Below are 20,891 nucleotides of genomic sequence, written 5' to 3'. Positions count from 1 at the left end.
ATAAAGAGCTCTTCCAGCTCAGAGCTTCATTGTCCGTAGACCGTCGCTGCTTACTGAGAGCCCGCAGATCCTGATCAGCCTGCTTATAAAACCCAATATGGGCCATTGTGGATTAATATTCACCATTAAAATTTCCAATTATGTAATCAGCCAAATCCAAGCCCTGCATATGCTCACTAGAATATCTCAGCAGGCAGAAATGAGGGAGGGGAGGGGGGGGTCTGAATGAGAGGAATGATGCAACGTCAGTCCATGCACCTAGAATTCAAGAAAATTAGCGATCTTATTAAAGATCTTAGGAGGCTGAAGAGAGAAGGCCTGTCCTTCTTACTGCAGTAATGTGTGGTGTAACCAGGTTCAAATAAAAATCTAAAGGTATTTTGAAGCTTCAGATATTCAGTAGTGAGGTGTGTCTTTCAGAAGACGCAAAGAGGAAATCAAATCATTTTTTCTGGGGTTTTTTTGCATATTGCAGTCATTTCTACACCTCAAAGCATCCATTACATTTGATTATGTGATAAAATGTTAAGCCAGTTTTGACCCTGTGGAACAGTTTTTGCTAAGTGATAACCAACTTTGATTGTTAACAGTGCAGACAAATTCTCCTTGAAACTTTTTTAATCACATGATATTGTTTGAAACTAATCTCAACACTTATAAGCGTGTTGATTTCATTATCAAGGAGCTGCTCTGCTAACAAATTTGCAGAGTTTAAAGAAGCATTGAGGGTGAAGGACGGTTCATCATATTTCAAATTCACAAAAATGATTTTGTAGCTTCTGAACGGCTCACACTCACAAATGCTGGATGAATGCTGCAACTAATGATTGATTTTTTTTTAGAACTGAAATGAATGAACCGATCCACAGAGAATGAATCTGCAACAATTTTGATAATCGAGTTGTTTGAGTTTTAAGCAAAAATGCCAAAATATTCACTGGGTCCAACTTCTCAAATGTGAATATTTGCTGGTTTTCTTAGTTCTACATGATGGTAAACAGAACATGTGTTTTGGACTGTTGGTCGGACAAACCAAGCTGTTCAAACAAACTGGGCTTTGGGAAATTGTGATTTGTTTTAAACTATTGACTGAGATTTTATAGACAAAACAATTAATCGATTAATCAGGAAAATAACCATCAGAATAACCCATAATGAAAAGAATTATTAGTTAGCCCTAATTATTTCCATTATGGATTAATATATGAGCTATTTTTTGTGAAAATGCCTGAAAAGAAACTGAAAGATATTGAATTGACAATGATGAAACAGAGACAAGCAGCAAATCCTCACATGTGAGGAGTTTGAACCAACAAATGATTCTGTCAATCGCCTAATCGATAAATAAACAGAAAAAAATTGTTTCAGCATTGCAGATATCTATCAGGACCTTCATGTCTCAGGATGTTCGGTTTAATTCATTTTATATTGATACATTCTGAAACAGACATGAATGCTGTTTATCTGACTGCATTCACGTTGTATTTTTATGGCTGGAGTCCATATATTCTGTCCAACAGAGCTGGTTTGCTTTGACAGCCAGCTGGTACACTGCGTTTCATCACAGGAACCTCTGTTAAAAGCGTCCCAGCCTTAAAGCTTTGAGTGTTTTCAGATGAGCGTTTTGTGTCGTCTCTCCGGTCCAATAAGGTGGCAGCTCTAATCTCTGCGGAGACGCGTTCTTTAGGGGACTGTGTGTCGTGCCTGAACACAACCCGAGGTGGGCAGAAAAGAAGGGCAAATCTGGACCCTCGACAGGAGGCAGATTGATTTGGCAATCACCAAAGTGCTACAAACGTTTAAAACAATGCCCTGTTTCTCCCTCTGCTGTTTGGCGCTAAATACATCAGCATATGGATAAATGTGCTCATGTATTCATAACTATCACAGGGAAACTGGAGGCACAGCTCTTGTTTCTGTTGCCTCGCCCGTTGTCCTACTTACTGTAATTCTTCATCACTTTCAACACCTACACTTATTGTGAGCCAAAAACTCTGGCACGAGTAGTGAATGGAGATATGTGAATATGTGGGCGTTCCCGAGTGGAGCTTATAGAACAGCATGAAACCTCAACCATGACAGGAGGATCTCTGCTGCTGTGTGGAGAGACAGGCTGAGCCCCCCTGAGAGGGAGGGGACGAATGGCTTTCATTGGGCTTTGGGTCAGAGTTAGCCTTGTTATTTTCACTGTAGTATTTTTACAGTGGAGCTTTAAGTAGTCTGTATTTGCTGTCAGTAGTTTTATCGCTGTCTCATGATTTTGATTTGTGAACCAGTACCAGTTGAGGGGCCGCGGTTTCCATTTGTTCTAGTCCAAAATATAATATTTAAAGAAACAGAAAACTATGAATTTGATTGTGAAGTGAAGGCTCGTGGTGTAAAAGGCCTTTCAAGGAAATGATAGAAAAATATCCTCTTTTTTTTTTTGCAGTGAAATGCATCAGATGGGTTTAAGGATCATCGTGGCCTTAGGGGAGAGTGTTTGTTACATCACTGGGTTCATGAAGCAGAATCACAGTCCAATGTTCCCAATTAAAAGAAACGAATAAGTCTAAAATTGGAAGGGTCTAATTGCGGCGCAGAAGATTGTGTTCTGGGGTGCTCAGGAAAGGAATGAGGAAAATGGAGGTGACAAAAGTGCATCAGAGCAAAGTGAAACAGAGCAGAGAGCTCTCATTGAAGAAGTACAGAGCATTGTGGACCATCCGTCGTGTTTTCTGGTAGTAACTTGTTTCAGATTGTTAATTTTTATGTGGATCCCTTTTAGCTGCAGTGAGATGCTTTTCAGAGAGTTCCTGTAGTCAATAAGTTTGGGATGTAAGGAGAGACGAACGGAGGCAGCTCAACATCATTTTGAAGGAATAGTTCGACATTTTGGGAAATTCGCTTTCTGGCAGAGAGTTAGATGAGAAGGTTGATACCACTCTCATATCTGTCCGGTAAATATAAAGCTACCACCCGCAGCAGGTTAGCTTAGCTTAACACAAAGACTAGAAACGGTGGGAACCAGCTAGCCTGGCTCTGTACATTTACAAAACAAACTTACCAGCATCTCTAAAGCTCATTAGTTTTAACGTTGTATCTTGTTTGTTTAATTCTTACAACAACAAAAAAATTAACCATGTTATGGTTATGTCATACTATTTCCTCGCTAGGAGCAGTATCTTCCTGGAGTCTCTGCTGGTTGCCTGGCAACTGCTGCCAGCCAAGAACGCCAACATAACCCCTCGTAAAATTGAAAATGTATGTAAATTTGTTTTTTGTACAGACTAAACAAACAAGATATAATATTTTCATTAGTGAGCTTTAGAGGTGCTGATAGGCTAAAGGTTACCTTTGGACTGAACCAGGCTAACTGTTTTCCCCTGTTTCCAGTCTTTATGCTAAGCTAAGCTAACTGGCTGTGGTATCAATCCTCTCAACTAACTCTCTGAAGCGGATAAGCTGATTTCCCATAATGTCAAACTATTGCTTTAATACAGCGAGGTTTGCTTTATGAATACAGGTTGGAAATGTGATATTTTATAGAATTTCAAGAGGCTGAGATGTAAAGTGATATGCAATTGCGACAGTAGTTTAGAAAACTGTAGCAGTTTCTCAATGAGTTCTGATATATTCAAGTCCATTTTATTTATATTGCCCAAAATCACAAAACGCAAATGCCTCAGAGGGCTTTACAATCTGGACTGTGTTCAACAGGATAGGGACAACTTTAATGAAAAAACAGAAATCCATTACATTGCGTCGTTAATTTCTAACTCACTCATGCACTCCTCCATTTCCTGCCTCTTATAGTTGCTCCTTGCTTTGTCCAGAACTGATACTAGTGGTCTCAATAAAGATGTAAATATTCTGAAATCATATAGATAATTCCTGGATGCTTTCCTAACCTGTCATTGGCTGTTTGTATAGTGAAATGTCTCATCTTGTCATGTCAAAATAAGACTGTTACCTCAGCAACACCATCAGCATCTTCACATCATCACACAGCACACATCCCCCCCCAAAAAATGAAGATGAATTCACATAAATTAATCTAAAGAATTCACTTCTCTCCATAATGACAGCTGAATAATACACCCCTGTTGACTGAGGAGGCAACGTGACAGTGGTGAAAGCATCAAAATGGCAGCACTCGGTTGTGTGCGGTTGTGCACTGTCACCGGTACTCAGCGCAGGATCCGAAACACCAGAGAGGAACAAGCTTAGCAGCTCTCTCAGCTTAGCAACAAGGGGTAGCAACTAGTCAAGAGCTGTGAGGTAACATGCTGCAGTGACCTCTGATGTAGAGGAAGCAGTGGGGGCGGGATTATGTGAAGCATACTGATGACACTCACACATGACAGGCTTTCTTCATTACGGAGCCTCGCCACAACAGCACAATTGGTAACTTAGCTGTTACTTACTCGTGATTGAGCCTCCTGGTGTTGACTGTGTGATCGTGAGAGCAGCGACTGATGTAAATTAGCTCATAACAATGTATCCGGATTAAAAGATGATAATCATTATTCACCATTTATATTTTTGCAACAGCGGACTTGAGCGCAGCAGTTGACTGTGGCAATGGTTGGGGGGGGGGCACCTGTAGTGCTGTCACCCGCTCATTAGCAGCAACATTCAAAAGGCAGGGATGACTCAATCAGAGAGATAACACTGAGGCATCACTCACAATGTTGCTTTACATACGTGTACAGCACCATAGCAAAGAATAGTGTTGAACTTTTTGGAAAATCAATGAATAGATCACACACACACACAGACACTAACGTCATGTTCAAACCCGAGCGATTGTCAGCAGACTTGTAGAAGGCCTTCTCGAGCAACACTGTTATGAATATTCGTTACACTAAGTACTTTTCCCTCTGTGGCTGCACTTGTGAAGGTCAAACTAGCCAGCTCTCATTTGGAGCTGCTCAGCATGACAGAGAGGTAAGCCAGAGCATGCTTTTGTAATATTACATAAAGATGAGGAGGGAGCGCTGCTGACAGCTGTGACGGGCTATTAATTATGGTTTCATGAATGTGCGTCTGTGGTGTGCATTGGGAGGGTTTGGGCATGGGGGGTGGGGGGTTGCGACACAGTCACAATGCTCAATCATAGCCATCAACTCAGAAAACTTTGAGCTTTAATGGGGCCATTTTATGGGTGAACTAATTAATTTCCTCGTGGCTGCCTTATTGTAATGAATGCCTGAATTCAGCCGGCGTTGTAGCGGGAGAGAAGGAAGCAGTTGACCTTTACCGCTGTAGGATTTTCTTTATTACATCTCGTTATTCCGCCTTTGTCCCTGACAAAGAATGCAACATTGAGTTTCGACGGCGTCTGCAAGTAAAACATCTCTCACTGTCATGTGTTCATCCATCTGTCACTTCGTCTCTCACCTTGCCTCTCTCCTTCCCTCTTCCCTCCGGCACAGGGGCCACAGCGTGAATGAGATGTTGGGTGCATGGTAATTGAGTAGGTATTGATTGGACTGCAGCGTGGCCTACGAGAGGCCAATGAGAGCCAGGGGGATCAGAGCAGCACCACTGACTGCGTCTCTCATCCCACATTCTGCAGGAAAACATAAACGCAGTACCACAAGAGGCATCAGAAAACAGAGGAATTACATTTTTAGATAACATAAGCACGTCATAGCACGCCTTGTCCTCCTATCTGCTATTAGCTCGGACTGTAAGCCCAGGAAGAGCCTCCTTCAGCATTGGCTATATCGTTTGACTGACTGGGTGCATCATCTGAGCAGGGCTGACTGTCATATTTCACTTCGATGTCACCACTGGAGACTGAGCTGCCATGTCGGTGTGCCTGGCGAGAGGGCAACTGATGTGGAAATGTTTGCTAAGGAGGAAGGGGTTATTGCCCTGTCAGCAGGCCGTCGCTGTGCACATGCTGAACCCTCTTGTTCTTCCCTTTCACTCTACCTGTGAGGAAGAGGAGGGTTTGAAAACACAACAAGTAATACTGACAGGTGACGAAGAAAGCCAGGGTTTAACTTTCCTGTGGTGTGACATCATTGTCATCAGCAGGATATACCAACGTTTTTTAGAAATAAATCTACATTTGAATTAGGGTGTTTTCTTGCGATGGTCAGTGTTGGTTTTGTTTTGATGACCAACTGCAGCATGTTTTTTTTGTTTACCACATTACGTTGCTGGCAAACATTGCGTGTGCAACCATATTTAGACCTATATGTTGTATTGTGAAAGTCTAATAAAACAAAGAAAAGGTTACATATTTTGAGAAATATGCTTATTTTATTTTGTGCTGAGATAGATGATATTATTGACACCACTCCCATACCTGTACAGTAAAAAAGAAGCTACCCGCTGATCTAGAACAACTCGCCTGCTCTGTCTAAAGGTAAAAAAAAATCCTCCCTTAAACAGCAAATTGTTGTTTGTACACTTTTGTATGAATGAAACAAACAAGATGTTAATTGGTGAGCTTTAGACGTGCTGGTAGGCAGATTTTGTTAAGTTTGGACAGAGACAAGCTAGCTGTTTCCCCCTGCTTCCAGTTATTATGCTAAGCTAAGTTAGCCGGCTGCTGACAGTAGCGTCATATTGACCGTACAGATTTGAAAGTGGTATCGATCTTCTCATCTAACTCTGGGCAAGAAAACAAGCAGCAGTGTATTTCCCAAAATTTTGGTCCTTTTCCTTTGACCTAGATGATGTACAGTATATTGAACACAGAATGGTCAGATCAAGAGGACTGTCAGCTGATGTGTGTGTGTCACAAATGGTCAAGATTCACATCTTTAAACACAATAGAGATGTTTGATATTCATTCAAACCTCTCCTCCTGACATTGAAGCCATAATGTCATTTTTTAACATAGCTTCTCACCATTTAACTCATGATGTATGAATTTGAGTGTGTGTGTGTGTGTGTGTGTGTGTGTGTGTGTGTGTGTGTGTGTGTGTGTGTGTGTGTGTGTGTGTGTGTGTGTGTGTGTGTGTGTGTGTGTGGACAGGCAGCACTGAAGGCAGTCAGGCACATCCAGCCCATGGCCATGCATGTGCGAGCACAGAGCCGCATAAACTGCAGTGAGAGCCCCGAGAGGTGAAGCAGGGGGAGGTGACTAAGCGGGCTTGCCGGCCAATACCGTGCAAGCACCGGTTGCCATGGGAACACATTGATTATTTAACAATTTGGATGAAGCCTGTGCCCTGCACTTGCCAAGGTTCAGTGGGAGTCTTTGTGGCTTTACTGTCCCGAGGGTCTGCAGCCAAGTGAGTGTTGTGTGGTGCAATGCCACCGGGACATGATACACGTCCACCATGATGCTGAGAGACAAGAGACAGACGCACAGTCTCAACTGACAGAAGAGCAAGATGATAGATTGATGAATAAGAAACTATTATGAACAGATGGGTGGATGAGACGAGGGAGTGAGAGAAAGAAGACACTAAATTTTCATCGCTCCTGGTGGTCAGTGGGGACTTGTTGTAATGATCTCATGCTGGGGAAGCAGTCTGGACTCATTGTCATTGTGTGTACATGAGGTCTTTGTGTCCAGTCTTGCTTCCATGTCGCAGCCTATGTGTATGGGTGTCCATATAGTACCAAAGCTACTGTAACCCTGAACGCTGCATTGCAGCTGAGCAGAAGTAAAGAGCATCAGCTGTCTGTGAAAACAGCCTTTAATGATTAATATTTTGAATTAAAAGGAAATAAAGGGATTTCATACGTAATCAGTAATCGTATCTAGATTTGGTTCATTCCTGCCATATGTGTCAGCCCCGCACAGAGCTGTTGTTTAAATCTTTTGAGGCAACTCTCAAGACGACCCCATTTACACCTGAATAAGGAAAAACACTTGTTAGCAACAGGTGTAAATGCTGTGGTCAGATCGGCTGGCTCTCATTGTGATCAGATCTCAACCAGGTGTAAATGCCATCCATACAGCGTGGCCACAATATTAAGAAAAAAATCCACCCAGCAAGTTGAAAGGTCACCTTGCTCCTCCTCTTCCTGCTAGCTTTGGCAAACCTGGCCAAAGCTTCCAGTAGTAACAGTAGCTAGCATAGCTTCCCTCTCAAAAAGGGATTTAAAATGAAATGATGTTGCTTTCTTTCACCTGGTATGTGCCACGTCCACCAGCTCTGCCTGACTTATTTGCATCCAGTCAGATGCAGGCAGAAAGGATGCTTATTACCAGGTGTAAATGCAAACGCCTGTGGATTGGATGTCATTATCCAGATAATGAATATAGGCACAGATCACATGTTAATATCAGGTGTACATGAGGCCGTCTTGTCAAGTTCTCAAAGTCCTTGAGGGTTAGTCCAAGTCATGTGACACGTCCCTGACTGCTCATCATTGTGGCATTCGAACATTTTCTTTTCAAAGCTGATGATAGTGTTTTTTAATTAAATGCTGTGTGTGGCCATGTGTGGCCTGTCGCTGTCTTATTTATCTTTGGTTGTTCCAGGATTTTATCAAGTCAAGTCTCAAGTCCTCATTTTTGAAACTTTAGTCTGACTCAAGTCCAAGTCTCCAGGCTCAAGTCTACAGCTCTGGCGCTGTATCACATTCTGCAACCTTTTACTGCCTCACCTATTGAATCTCTTCCAGCTATCTGACCCACATTCACCTGCAACACGCTGACAGACATTCCCATCCCCTCCTGGGTTGACATCAATCTGCTTTCGTCTTGTGATCCTCAACCTGCCTCCCATGGTAGGAAAATCTAGATACTGTAAGTTAGTGTTTGTCCCATGCCCGTCCTCTGAGGGCTCATTATAGCACAGACCGATCCTACCTCCAGTATTTGTTGTAAATGTCAGTGGTGGTTCGATCTTATGGTCTTTTATCAGTTGTCTTCCTCCTCTTGGCAGCAGGTTAACGTAACGTAAAAGCAGGTTACCAGCAGTTCCAAGGAGGGAGGGGTAATCCAGCCTAATCCGAGTTACCTGAGTAAATTGCTAAATGTTAAACAAACTCATGTTGAGATTACTCATGTCGAGATTATCTTCCATTATTCCTTTTTGTTTGCTTGTTATGTGAGATTCAGATAGAGGGATTACGCAGCAATCCCAGGCCCGGATAATACTGCTGTTTTCTACGACTGATGGGTTTATTGTCTTTCAGCTGGACTTGTAGGTTCTGTGATCCCATTGCAGCATTGGTCCACTATGATACTTATGATAAGCACTGCATGCTTTATACTGTAACAGGTGTGTTTTGTGACATGTGGTCTCAGTAGTGGATTCAGTAGCTTAGTCTGTCAGTCACCAAGGGACAACAGTAGCCAGTGTATTCCCCTGTGTTGCCCTCAGGCATCATCACTTCTTGCTGTATGGGCTTTGGTTTCAGGGTTTTCATTCACAATAGACTGTCACTAACATGGCTGATGTGCACCCATGATACAGATGCTGTTACTACCCAACTCTCTGCTGGATTTGGGGCATGTGTTTTGAGTTGGGGTCTAAGATGAAGAGGGGGGAAAAGCGCAAAGCATTCATGAGAAATTTGCAAACACAAGCACAGACGTGAGCATCTGTTAGTCCATATGCAGATTACAACGAAGGCCTGATTGTGCTGACTGGGGGGGGGGGGTTGCAGCCACAGCTGTCCAGAGTCATAGCACATCACCACCGAGTGGAGCGGGTCAAATCTACAGCTCCTGTTTATTTGGAGAGCAACCGTCATTACCAGGAGAAACGAAACGACACCTGCGCAGCTTGCAACGTGATGAATGGTTTTGATCAAAGGATCAGATCTCTTTAAGAGCGCGTTTCAAGCTTCTGTCTTGTGGATACAGAAGTATTACAGCCTCACGCACCTTGATTAAAAACCCTGGTAGTATAATCTTAGATGTTTTTAATAGCTTACATATCCAAAGGGATCTGAGTAGAGGTTAGCAATATGGATGAACTCTTCTATCATGTTATATGTAATTTTATATCATGATAGTTAGATTTGGGTAATATATATATATATGTATATATATATATATATATATATATGCCGTACTGTTTATATCATATAATTTATCCCCTTAATATCGCTGGAATTATTATACCATTATGGTATTTTGTAATTCACTGAGCAGGACTGCGTTATGGGGATTTTTGTATGATCACTGTGATGAAATAGCTCGACTTGTCAGGTATTTAATTTGCTGTATTTGCCAAAGTTTCTTTATCGATGATTTACATACATCAGTATTGCAATATAAGATTACAAATACCGTGAATGTCTATACTACTCACTCTCCAAAATATTTTTCTGGAAATTCAGTTCAGAATTTACGTCTATAAATAAAAAAAACAGATGGGAATGAGCACAGGGTGATATCGACAAACTCAGTTTCACTACTGGAGCTTTTGAAACACTTTCAAAATAAATTGTAATGTGAATGTAATGAAAGTATCAAGGACAATAATTCTCTCTTCATTTTATCAACACTCAAATGATGGAAGAAAATAAAATCACTGAACTGTACAGCCCTGAATTAAAATTAATATATACTGTGATATTTTCTATAACCACATCCCAGATAATATTGAATCTTATATCACAATATCGTGTTATATTGATTTATTGTCCAGCTCTATGTACACTTAATATCGTACTAGTGCTATAGACTGTCAATCTTCAGATATCTCTGCAAGCAGTTCCACAGTATACAAGCAAATGGCACAGCAGCAACAGCACAGTTGACATACAAAACTGCATCATAAGTAATCTGCAGTATGTGATGAAGGAGGAAGATCAGAATCAGCTGCTTGGACACAGGCAGCATCTGCATACATTAAGACAGAGGTGAGAGGGTGAGGTGGGGGAGGGGAGGGGTAAGATAGGCAGCTAGTGATTTTCTCCTCCATTGTTGGACCTCAGGAAGTGTAAGGTCCCCAAGCAGCGGCGTCAGCATCCCCTCACCCACACAGCTCAATCAAATCAATAAAAAGTAGACAGCCAGTGTGCTGAACTAGAGGATGGCCATCAAGCTGCTCCTGAACCAGCCAGGGTCTCCTCCTTCACACTGCTGCTACTACTGCCGCTCGCCCAGCTTTCCTCTGAGGTCTCAGCTCGTAGCGTCTTCGGTGACTCTGCAGGCCTGAAATGGAAAAATAAACACCAGGTGGCACAGTAGAGCTGAGCTGGACATCTAATTGAACTGTTAAAATTAATATGTGGCACTAGTTGTCGGGTTCAACTGATACTGATAGCATGCATCAATATTGCCAGTGAGTAATATGTATGTAGAAAACAAAAACATGAAGAGTAATCAGTGTTTCCCCAAAATGTATTCATGTCATAGACAGGAGCGTCAGAAATATCATTTATACAATCTAGGGTCAAGAAAACTCAGCTGAATCCATGTTATTATATTTTTATTTTTAAATGGCAGAAGAAAGATAAGAATATATTAGCCTAGAAATTCTATCGATTGATCTGGTGATTATTTTTTACAATTAATTGATTGTTTTTCTAATTGTTTAGACAAAAAAAGTCAGAAAACTGTCAAAAAAACCACAATTTCCCAGAACCCAACATGATGTCTTCAGATGTCTTGCTTTGTCGCACCAGCAGTTCAATTTGAAAGGATATAAAACTGAGAAAAATGGTCACATTTTGAGAAACTGAAAACACCAAATGTTCTGACAATTAAGTTTGATTGGCTTGTTGCCCTATGCCCCAGAATAAAACATTCTTTCTAGATTAAAGAGATATTTAACACATTTCTAGAGCTGCAGTATATTTTTTCATTTGTATTAATCGGCTAACCGGTTTGCCTATAAAATATAAGAAAATAGTGAATAATTTCCCAGAGCCTAATGTGACATCTTTAAAATGTTTGTTTTGTTCAACCAATGATTCAAACAGTAAAGGTAATAAGTGTACAATATTAAGCAGAGAAAAGCCTTGTATTTGAGAGACAGGAACCAGTAAATGTTTGGTATTTTTGCTTGATAAATGGATTATCAGAATTGTTGTCAGATAATATCTCGTCGTCTAATCGATTAATGAGCTAATCATTGCAGAATTGCACATATAAAATAACCATAACTCCCTAAATTATAGAATACAATGAGATAATTTTGTCTCGTATTCTTACATGTAGCCTGTCGTGTTAACTGAATGGCTACCGAACCATGAAATCATGCATTTTGTATGTGATACTACATGGTGTGTTATTTCTGTGTGTGAAATGAGAGCGGAAAGGAGGGGTTGATGTGGGATAAACGTATTGTCCCAACGGCTGGAGCACAAGCCGGTTTGTTTTATGAGGTGACCGCAGGACGTCTGGCTGTGGTGGTTAATAAGCAGCGGTCTCTCCGCCCCAGTCCTCATTCTCAGTCCTCACACCTATCCAACACCCCACCCCCCACCACCACCACACACACAGTCTCAGCCCCAAGGAGATTCACCGACTGTTCCCATGGCATCCGTTCACTTTGCTCCCAAGTGATAGTGTGTGTACCGCATTACGTCTGTGCGCTGCCAGCCTCACACACACTGAGATAATGTGTATCTCTTCATATTCACAGGCCAACCCTCCCCCCATCATCGTCAACGCAGACTCACTAGATGCAGGCCCTTATGTAAGTATCTGTTCTCTCTCTCACTGTACAGTATACATCTCTCTCATTCACACTCCCTCTGTGTCGGTGCATGAGCGTGTGTGCGTGTGTGTGTGTGTGTGTGGATGAAAAGGCTGCCTCCTGGTAGCAACATGCTGTTTGCCATGTGGGCCGACATCCATTATCCTATTGACCCTGCCTGTTTGTGGGGAATGTGCATTCTGCAGTTGCACATCTAGTGTCACAGTGCATATTCTGTTGAAGACAGAAAGACACTTTTGATTGCAACAAATCATTTCAAGTTCATGGCGGTATTTTTACAATCTGGTGAATGTATTTCCTGTATATTTTGTTTTAATCCTGTCCTCCACGGCTCTCTGTACGGAGGTCTACTCTGTATTACATGTAAAGGATTTAGCTGAAACATTTGCATGCTTCTCTTTGTTCTTACTATATTTTTAGAAAATGACATAATTCAGGCTCAGTGATGTCACTAACTATTATGCTTCTTATCTTGACAGGTAAATGGCAGTGATGGGATGTATAAATACGAAGAGATCATTTTAGAGCGGGTGAGCTTTACCCATTGCTTTTTCCCCACTATTTACACATTCCTCTTTAATGTGTTTCCTGCATGATGGATGGATTTCTCCCCACTAGGGGGTAGTAAGCAGCTCAGTCTTCGCTCATTGAGTTTAAAGAACATGAAGACCAAAGAAAAAAATCTTAATCTCTGTGAGTTTATGAGGATCATATACGACGAAAGTTACAGCGGTTACATCACTGCAGTAAGAATATCTTATGTGTGATGTCTCATGTGAGTATGAGCACAGAATAATGTCAGTGAGGCGTAGCTTTTTACATAATCCTGATGCACATGTCATCAGCAGACGCCAGAAATGTAAAGTGCTCTCCTGTTCAAATGTTCAGCAGGCACCACTGCACTTGTCGGCGGCGGTTCAGCTTGTAGTGGCAGAGCTATATGTTTCTGCTCTCATTATTCTACCCACATATAGATGCACCTCCGAACCCAGTAGAGACGCACAGTATCTCTCTGCCCCTTCCACTCTAAGTGGCATTTCTGCATGCAGAAAGCTTGAATAAGCTATGCGAAGTCACACTTTAAAAGGTCTGTGGGTGTGTAACATTTGGTGGTAAGGCCCAGTGTACTCCTCTTGGCTCCGGAGCCGCACACTGGGAGGCCTCAGCCTCCCTCTGTCCTAATTTGTTGCGACTGTTGCTCATTAATTATAGAAAATAATAAAGTGAGGTCTTTTCTCAGCTGTCTTGTTTGCTGCCTGTCTCTGTGGCCACGGCTGTCATCAGATGCAGCAGAGCGCCTGGACCCACTGGATCCAAATGGGTCCTCTGTCATTTCAGGGCCAGGAAAGACGGGAGGTGGTAGTGTCTGTCTCCTCCAGAGAGTGAGAAGCTCTGTATCATGCAATAGAAATGACGCTCCTCAACTCATCTTTAGTTTAGATCATAAATCCACTTTTCTGCGGACACAAGGCCTCTCTAACACTGTTGCCTCTTGGTGGGTTGATGGAATAAGCATGACATTTTGAATGAAGTGCCCTCTTCTAATGGAATACATGCCATTATCATTTGTCACATGCGAGGACACACTCACACACACGTGTCCACAAAAAAGGACATCAGAAATCCCCGGAGCAGTTTGCATCGATCACGTGTTCCTTTGAGATGCCAATACACTTAAGAGCCATATTGTACTGACCTTGAGCCCACATTGGATCCATCACTTACACTTAAGTGTATGTGTGTGTGTGTTGTTTATTGTATCCTACTGAAAATGCCAATCATAACCTGTGTGCAGGGGAACTCTGGCCTGGGCTTTAGCATTGCTGGAGGAATAGACAATCCCCACATTCCTGATGATCCGGGGATCTTCATCACCAAGATTATCCCTGGAGGAGCAGCTGCTATGGATGGAAGGCTGGGGTAAGTTCCCCTCCTCGCCATGTTACCCTCCCTCCTCCTCCTCCTCACCTCGTTCTTTCCTTGTGCTCTTTTCAAGCTCCTCTGCCCTCTCTCTGCTCTAACCTCCAACCTCTCTTCTTTAACGCTCACCACCACCACCGTGTGTCCTGCCAGGCAGTGCTGTGTGGGAGGCAGAGTTTCTACAGCCCTCTGCCCTCAGGCTCTGTGTGTTTCCTCAAAGTTATGATTCACTGGAAAAACCAAAGCCTGAAACATGCAAAAATTATGATATGGAGTGCTTTTCTATGTGCTTTGGAGGTTTCTGATTACATTGGCCGTGCCAGGCTCCCTGCCTTTATGCAGTGAATTAACTGCACTGCTGTTATCTGTTGACCCACAAGGTGGTGTGTGTGTGTGTGTGTGTGTATGTGTGTGATATATATATTAAAACGTGTCCCTCCGCAGGGTGAATGACTGCGTGCTGCGTGTGAACGATGTGGACGTGTCTGAGGTGGTTCACAGTCGGGCGGTGGAAGCCCTGAAGGAGGCGGGGCCAGTGGTGCGGCTGCTGGTCCGACGGAGGCAGGCCCCACCCGAGACGATTCTGGAGGTCAACCTGCTAAAAGGGCCCAAAGGTCCGGGACATGTCCCACTTATCACACACTGAGATAGAAATATATAAGCTGATTGTTATGCAAGCTTATTGAAGATGAATGCAATAATTTTGAATGTCCAGATGTTTTAGATTAATTGAAGACACATTTATAGATACAAGTGTGGGGTTATTTTTCAGGATACATGTGCATTAAATTTAGGAATATAGACAAAGACTACACTTTCAAGGCAATATTTACCTTATCTTACTGTGTGTATATTATTACAACCAGGTCTTGGATTCAGCATCGCTGGAGGGATCGGCAACCAACATATCCCAGGAGACAACAGCATCTATATTACTAAGATCATAGAAGGAGGAGCGGCCCAAAAAGACGGACGGCTGCAGACTGGAGACCGCCTGTTAGCTGTATGAGCCTCCCTCTGTCACACATTGAGTGTTCAGATTGTCTTTATGCAGTTCACTGGCGAGTTAAACAAAAATCAGTCATTAGTACTGATTACAAACACCTTTTGTTTCAGCTGAGCAGGTATGTGCTCCATGTAGATGACTGACTGTTTATGGGACATGTTAAGTACACTACATTATCTGGTTGGTTGCCCCATCCTGTCACTTTAAACTAAGCGACACAGACAACACACACATCAGCATTTATGACTTTGTGCATGATAGATAATCTACCATTTGGACCGTGACGTGGGGCAATAAAAAGGCACATCAGCTGGGCATATGAGTACGAAATATTACATTAGTTTAAGGCTGCTGTATTTCAAAAAATAAATCACTAATGACTAGTCTTTGTGAAAAACCCCCATCACTGCGCTCTCATTAATACAATATGTATTTACTGACATTATTTATTCTGCGAAATTATTTACATCTTATTAGGCAAACCCTACATCTTGAATTAGGTAGCCGTAGCCAGCGCACTACATGGTTTTAACATGCTATATGTAGGTTTGACCTTTCCAGTGCGCCTGCTTTTAATAAAGCACAAATTCAAATATAAAACTTTGAATTCATTAAAAAGGCCGATCTTTCTCATTCTATCTTTCATTTACGGTCATCAGGTCATCACCCGCCCTCTGTAACTTGTCTTCCTGATCCTAGAGAAACAGAAACTGAAACTTACAGATGAAGGAGACTTTATTTGTTCGGGTGCTGGAAAGCTAACCACATTTCTATCACATTTTATTAATTAATTAAGGGTTACTATGAATCCATCTACTCTCATTGTTTACTCACCTTTTATTTGTTTTTAATAGGTTTTTCTTCTCATGCCTTTTATCTCATTCCTGCAGCTTCATTTGTCAGATCATTTTTGCAAACTGTTATGAGTAAATAGAAAGAAAGAAATAAGTTTAAAAAAAGACACTGATTAAAAATACCATCAGGAACTTGACAGTTGATAGAATACAAACTCAGGCATCATTGTGGAAGTCAAATGTCAGCTCACGACCGAGAAAAGGCAAGCTGTTACTCGTCTGAGAAATGAATACAGTCTTACAGAGATATTTGTTCTGTCTTACATTATCAAAGGGTATCTATAAGGCCTACTGTGTGGTGAAAACATGCACACACACAACGTAATATCAACTATACAGTGCTCAGGTGTCTAATTTGAATGATCAAGGTCAAGACAATTTGCAATAACATAAAATATCAACCAATTCTCCGTTCATGTACATCGCTTAAGATTTAACCAAAACTGCTAAATTATAGGATGTTCAAAAACTTTTGACTGACAGTATATTTCCTGGGAATTTAGTCTTAAAACAGAAACTGTAGAAATTCAGATCATCTTCTACCTACTGCTTTTGACCTCTGTTAACGCTGCGCAGTACACCAACCTTTCACTCTGCTGCTGAAATGTGCTGAAATCTCATAATACCTTACAGCTATGATTCATTATTGTGTTGGCTGGTGTGATGGCTGGTGTGATGCCTGATGTTGTCACAATGCAGCAAAGACACGAGGTGTTCAGGTGTTGATACAAGGACTCTTTTTTTTCTTTTTTTTTTACTCTCTTTTCTTGACAATCGTCACTTTCAGGTGAACAACATCATGCTGCAGGACGTGCGTCATGAGGAGGCAGTGGCTGCGCTGAAGAACACCTCTGATATGGTTTACCTCAAGGTGGCCAAGCCGGGACCTGTGCATCTCAATGACATGTACGCCCCTCCAGACTACTCCAGCAGTACGTATCTACCTCTTCTTGTTGTCGTGCTTATAGTGCAAACACTGTTCACACACCGTCCAACTCAGAAACTACATTTTACATTCACTAATCCATAAGAGGCCAGCTCCAAAACTGGAACAGGTTTATTTATATAAAATGTTTGACGTAAGGTAAAGGGTGATTTATCAGTCAAGGTCCATGTTAGAGAGTTTTGCAGTGGGAATCATCTTTTTATCTTCATCAGAGATGTTTCAGTGGGCCTGCATGAATTTTAGTGTTGGATCACTGTTCTCTCCCGAAAACTGCTATGCCCAGACACCCACATAGTGAATGTAGTGAATGCTTGCACACAGACACACACACACACACACACACACACACACACAATCCTACCCACAGCAACAACAAGCGCAGTTCTCTGCCTCCCACTGAGTGTGGATGGTTTCTCACATCCCACCTGCTCATAAGAGCCCACGATCTTGAGCTGCAGCATCTCAAATCTCCACAGAACAGTGATTTAGTATTAGAGGGGGGCTACTGAGGGCTTTTTGTGTGTTCTAAATGTTTGTAGTTGTCAGGGTTTAAGCAAGCCCTTAATGCAGACTTAACCCCGCTCTGACAGTGTAACCCGTGGTCAGATGATCTGGATTTGAAACGCTTGTTTTATCATGCTCAGCTGCCTCCATCAAGAATGTTAATTCAGGGGAAAGTGGTGTTTTTTTATGCTTGTGATCTGTCTTTTGGACACTAACTTTTTTTTTTTTTAGAAAAATGTCCCCAATTTTTCCTCTTAGGTGATAAGAGGATTGACAGACAACATCAAGTGTAGATTACTGAAACATCTTATTGTTAGTTAGTGCTAGTTGCCCATTAGAACCGAGACCAGATATTATTTTACGTTTATAAAAATCCTAGCCAATTTCCTAAATGCCATTTTGGTTTTTCAAAGGGAAATTCTGGTTTCTTACAACCAGGGTCTTATTTTTGTACTTTTGGCCACAATTCCTATTGCTAATAATATCATTGTTCAAGTTAATTGCTAAGATCTGGGAGACGTTGCTAAAAACAACAAACAAGTTTTAAACAAACCCACAGATTGAGCAAACTTATTTGGAAGAGAAAATAAAGGCAAACATTACATTTATTACCCAAACTGTAATCTACAGCTTACAGACCTTTCTGACTTTTCTGGTTCAACTAGGGACTAAGGGACTACTACTGACAATGTGGGTGTTTTGATTTTTTCTGTACCTCCAAATAAAGTGGTTTAACATAGATTTAATCTGGCTGAACTGTTGCCTCATTTACAGTTTGTGTGATCGTCATTGAGAGCCATGCTGCTAGTATTGCTCAAAGAGCAAAACCTGTGGGTCAGATTTCTTTGTGAAGTTGCCAGTCTTATGTAGTGTTCCTGTTGTGCCTGTGTTGTAATCATTCTTTCTTTCCCCCTACTGGCCTGGCCCTCCCTCCAGCCTTCCCCACCATGGTGGACAACCACGTCAGCCACAACTACATGGGGGCAATGGAGCCCAAGCCTGTGTACCCGCCGCCCCAGGTCACCCCGTCCAGGTACTCACCAGTTCCCCGCCACATGCTGGGGGAGGAAGACTTCACAAGGTAGGTTACAGACCGATTCTCCTCCCATACATTACACTCATACAGGCTTTATGAGTGTAGATTTGAATAATCATAGCACATACAGTAGATTGCTTGTGGAAAGCAGCTAAAGGCCTTATTGTTGCTCTTGTAGTAGTAAGTGAGGAAACATGGCTGTGGAGCTAATTGTATAAGAAGATTAATTGTATCAGTTATTTTTGGTTTTGCATGGGTTTCTCTTGGTTCCTAGCAGCCTCCATTTTGTTGCCGTTTTAATGGTGTTGTCATGGTGTGGTATACATGTACGTATAGTCATTTAAACTGACCTTATGGAGTGTTTCATGAAGCAAAACAATGGCGGTGTATACTGTGTTATAGCTTGACAGTGTGTGGTGGCTGTGTGCTGACCAAATACTTTGCAGAGAGACCGCTTGTCACTTCTTGTACTTGTTATGACTGTGTTTTAACCTTCGACCTCCTATCCAAGTACTGGATCAGAAGTAGCATTCATAGAGGCTTGATTGGAGTGTCCCGCAAGGCCTTGAGTCATCTTAACCCACAGCTCTGGGGCGGAGGCTGTATTCCCCCTGTGTGTGTGTGACTGCATGCAGGCGTTTATGCGTGTCTGTGTGTTGTGGGGTGAATGTGTTACTGGATGAGTGTTCGTTATGTGGCCCTGTAATGTCCTTGTACAAGCTGTCTACATGACTTGTATGTGCATTTGTCGCATCTTTGTTGGTATGTGTGCTTTATTTGTGTCCTACACTTGTCCCGTTCACTGTGATTCCTGTACCCCACAGCAGGGCTGAACCTATTTACAGTGTCATCCACAAACCTGGGGACAGCAAGGTGCCCCAGGCCCTCTACAGAGGCTTCTGTCCTTCCCCTGCTCCCTTGTGCCAAGGTCCTCTCCCCTTCTCTGGCAGGTACTAACCTAGTCCATCACGCCTTGCTTAGCTAACCCTCCTCTGTATAGCTCAGCATCTGGATCTGGCATCAGACAGGAGTAGGGCCAGAGAGGGACGGAGGCCACCTGCCTCACCAGCAGTATGTTGCGCCACATTTGTGCACAAAGTACACGAGTAGAAGAAATAGAAGAGAAAGATGGACAGAAGAGAAGGAGATGAAAGGGAGGGAGGGGGTGGCGGGTTGAGATCTTATTTTCGAGCAGAGCTTTCTTTTAGCTTTCTGTCTCCTTGTTTGCATGTAAATGTTTCCCCACCTCATGTCTACTTTACTGCTTTGTATGTTGTTGCTTTTTATGTTTCTAATACTCAGTATTTGACTCGTATGCAGCTACTACTTAATTGGTCATGATTTCACATGAATTAAAAAAAAAAGCTTAATACTATAAGAGCAAATTGACTGTGGAGCTGAAGTGTTTTATAAGAAATTAGCTTCTTATTTCTTGCCCTTTGTGTATGTGGTTTGTTTGTTATTTGCTCTCCTTTTCATATTTTAAAAGGTCTACCCCCGTAGTCATTATTGTCCATCAATTTTCTACTAATCTGCTCACATCTATGAATCTAAAACAATAGGGCCCTGTTTATCGCAGTTTAAAATGGAGTCGTACCTGCTCTTCACAAACACATCTCCACAGGAGTGCAGCCGAAAGGGCTTCATGCTCCCACAAGCTGCTCAATTCCATCTGTCAGGAGGCTTCGATAAAACTAAGCCTCTATCTCGGGCCAAGCTACTTTCACTGGTGGTTACTGCTGAAGACAATAATATATATGATATTTATGGCAATGTATTTTTTCACTGTTTGACATTACCAAATGTGCAAAAGGCCTTCTGTTTGTTGATTTTGTTCACTTATTTGTTTCACTCAGTTATTACATTATATCCACAGTCTTCGTGTCATTGTGCATCACCTCATGGATGAATGCCCTAATGTTTCTGTGTGTGTGAACCATTGCTTTTATGTAATGCATTTGTTTTGAACGTAGCTTATGTTGTGTACCATATATGCCATGCACTGCCTATATGTGTTTTCCTGTGAGTGTGTGTGAGAGAGAGAGAG

General features: G+C 42.1%; 1 protein-coding gene across 4 annotated transcripts in view; it reads left to right on the top strand.

Moving 5' to 3' along the window:
• The window catches only part of dlg3 (discs, large homolog 3 (Drosophila)), a 76,059-nt gene that overhangs the window by 33,808 nt on the left and 21,360 nt on the right, over positions 1–20,891 (top strand). For 2 of the 4 annotated variants that reach the window (XM_070913525.1, XM_070913526.1), the window contains 8 exons: positions 12,504–12,557; positions 13,058–13,108; positions 14,374–14,498; positions 14,943–15,112; positions 15,365–15,501; positions 17,146–17,290; positions 18,727–18,889; positions 19,669–19,794. In XM_070913525.1, coding sequence (XP_070769626.1) covers positions 12,504–12,557; positions 13,058–13,108; positions 14,374–14,498; positions 14,943–15,112; positions 15,365–15,501; positions 17,146–17,290; positions 18,727–18,889; positions 19,669–19,794 — 971 coding nt within the window. Of the gene's footprint in view, positions 1–12,503; positions 12,558–13,057; positions 13,109–14,373; positions 14,499–14,942; positions 15,113–15,364; positions 15,502–17,145; positions 17,304–18,726; positions 18,890–19,668; positions 19,795–20,891 lie in introns of all 4 variants that reach the window. The other 2 variants (XM_070913528.1, XM_070913527.1) reach the window with 2 other exon arrangements.

This window comes from Enoplosus armatus, chromosome 10, assembly GCF_043641665.1.
Source record: "Enoplosus armatus isolate fEnoArm2 chromosome 10, fEnoArm2.hap1, whole genome shotgun sequence".
Taxonomy (NCBI): domain Eukaryota; kingdom Metazoa; phylum Chordata; class Actinopteri; order Centrarchiformes; family Enoplosidae; genus Enoplosus; species Enoplosus armatus.
Note: the sequence above shows the minus strand (reverse complement) of the source record. Positions and strands in the feature narration are given on the sequence as shown.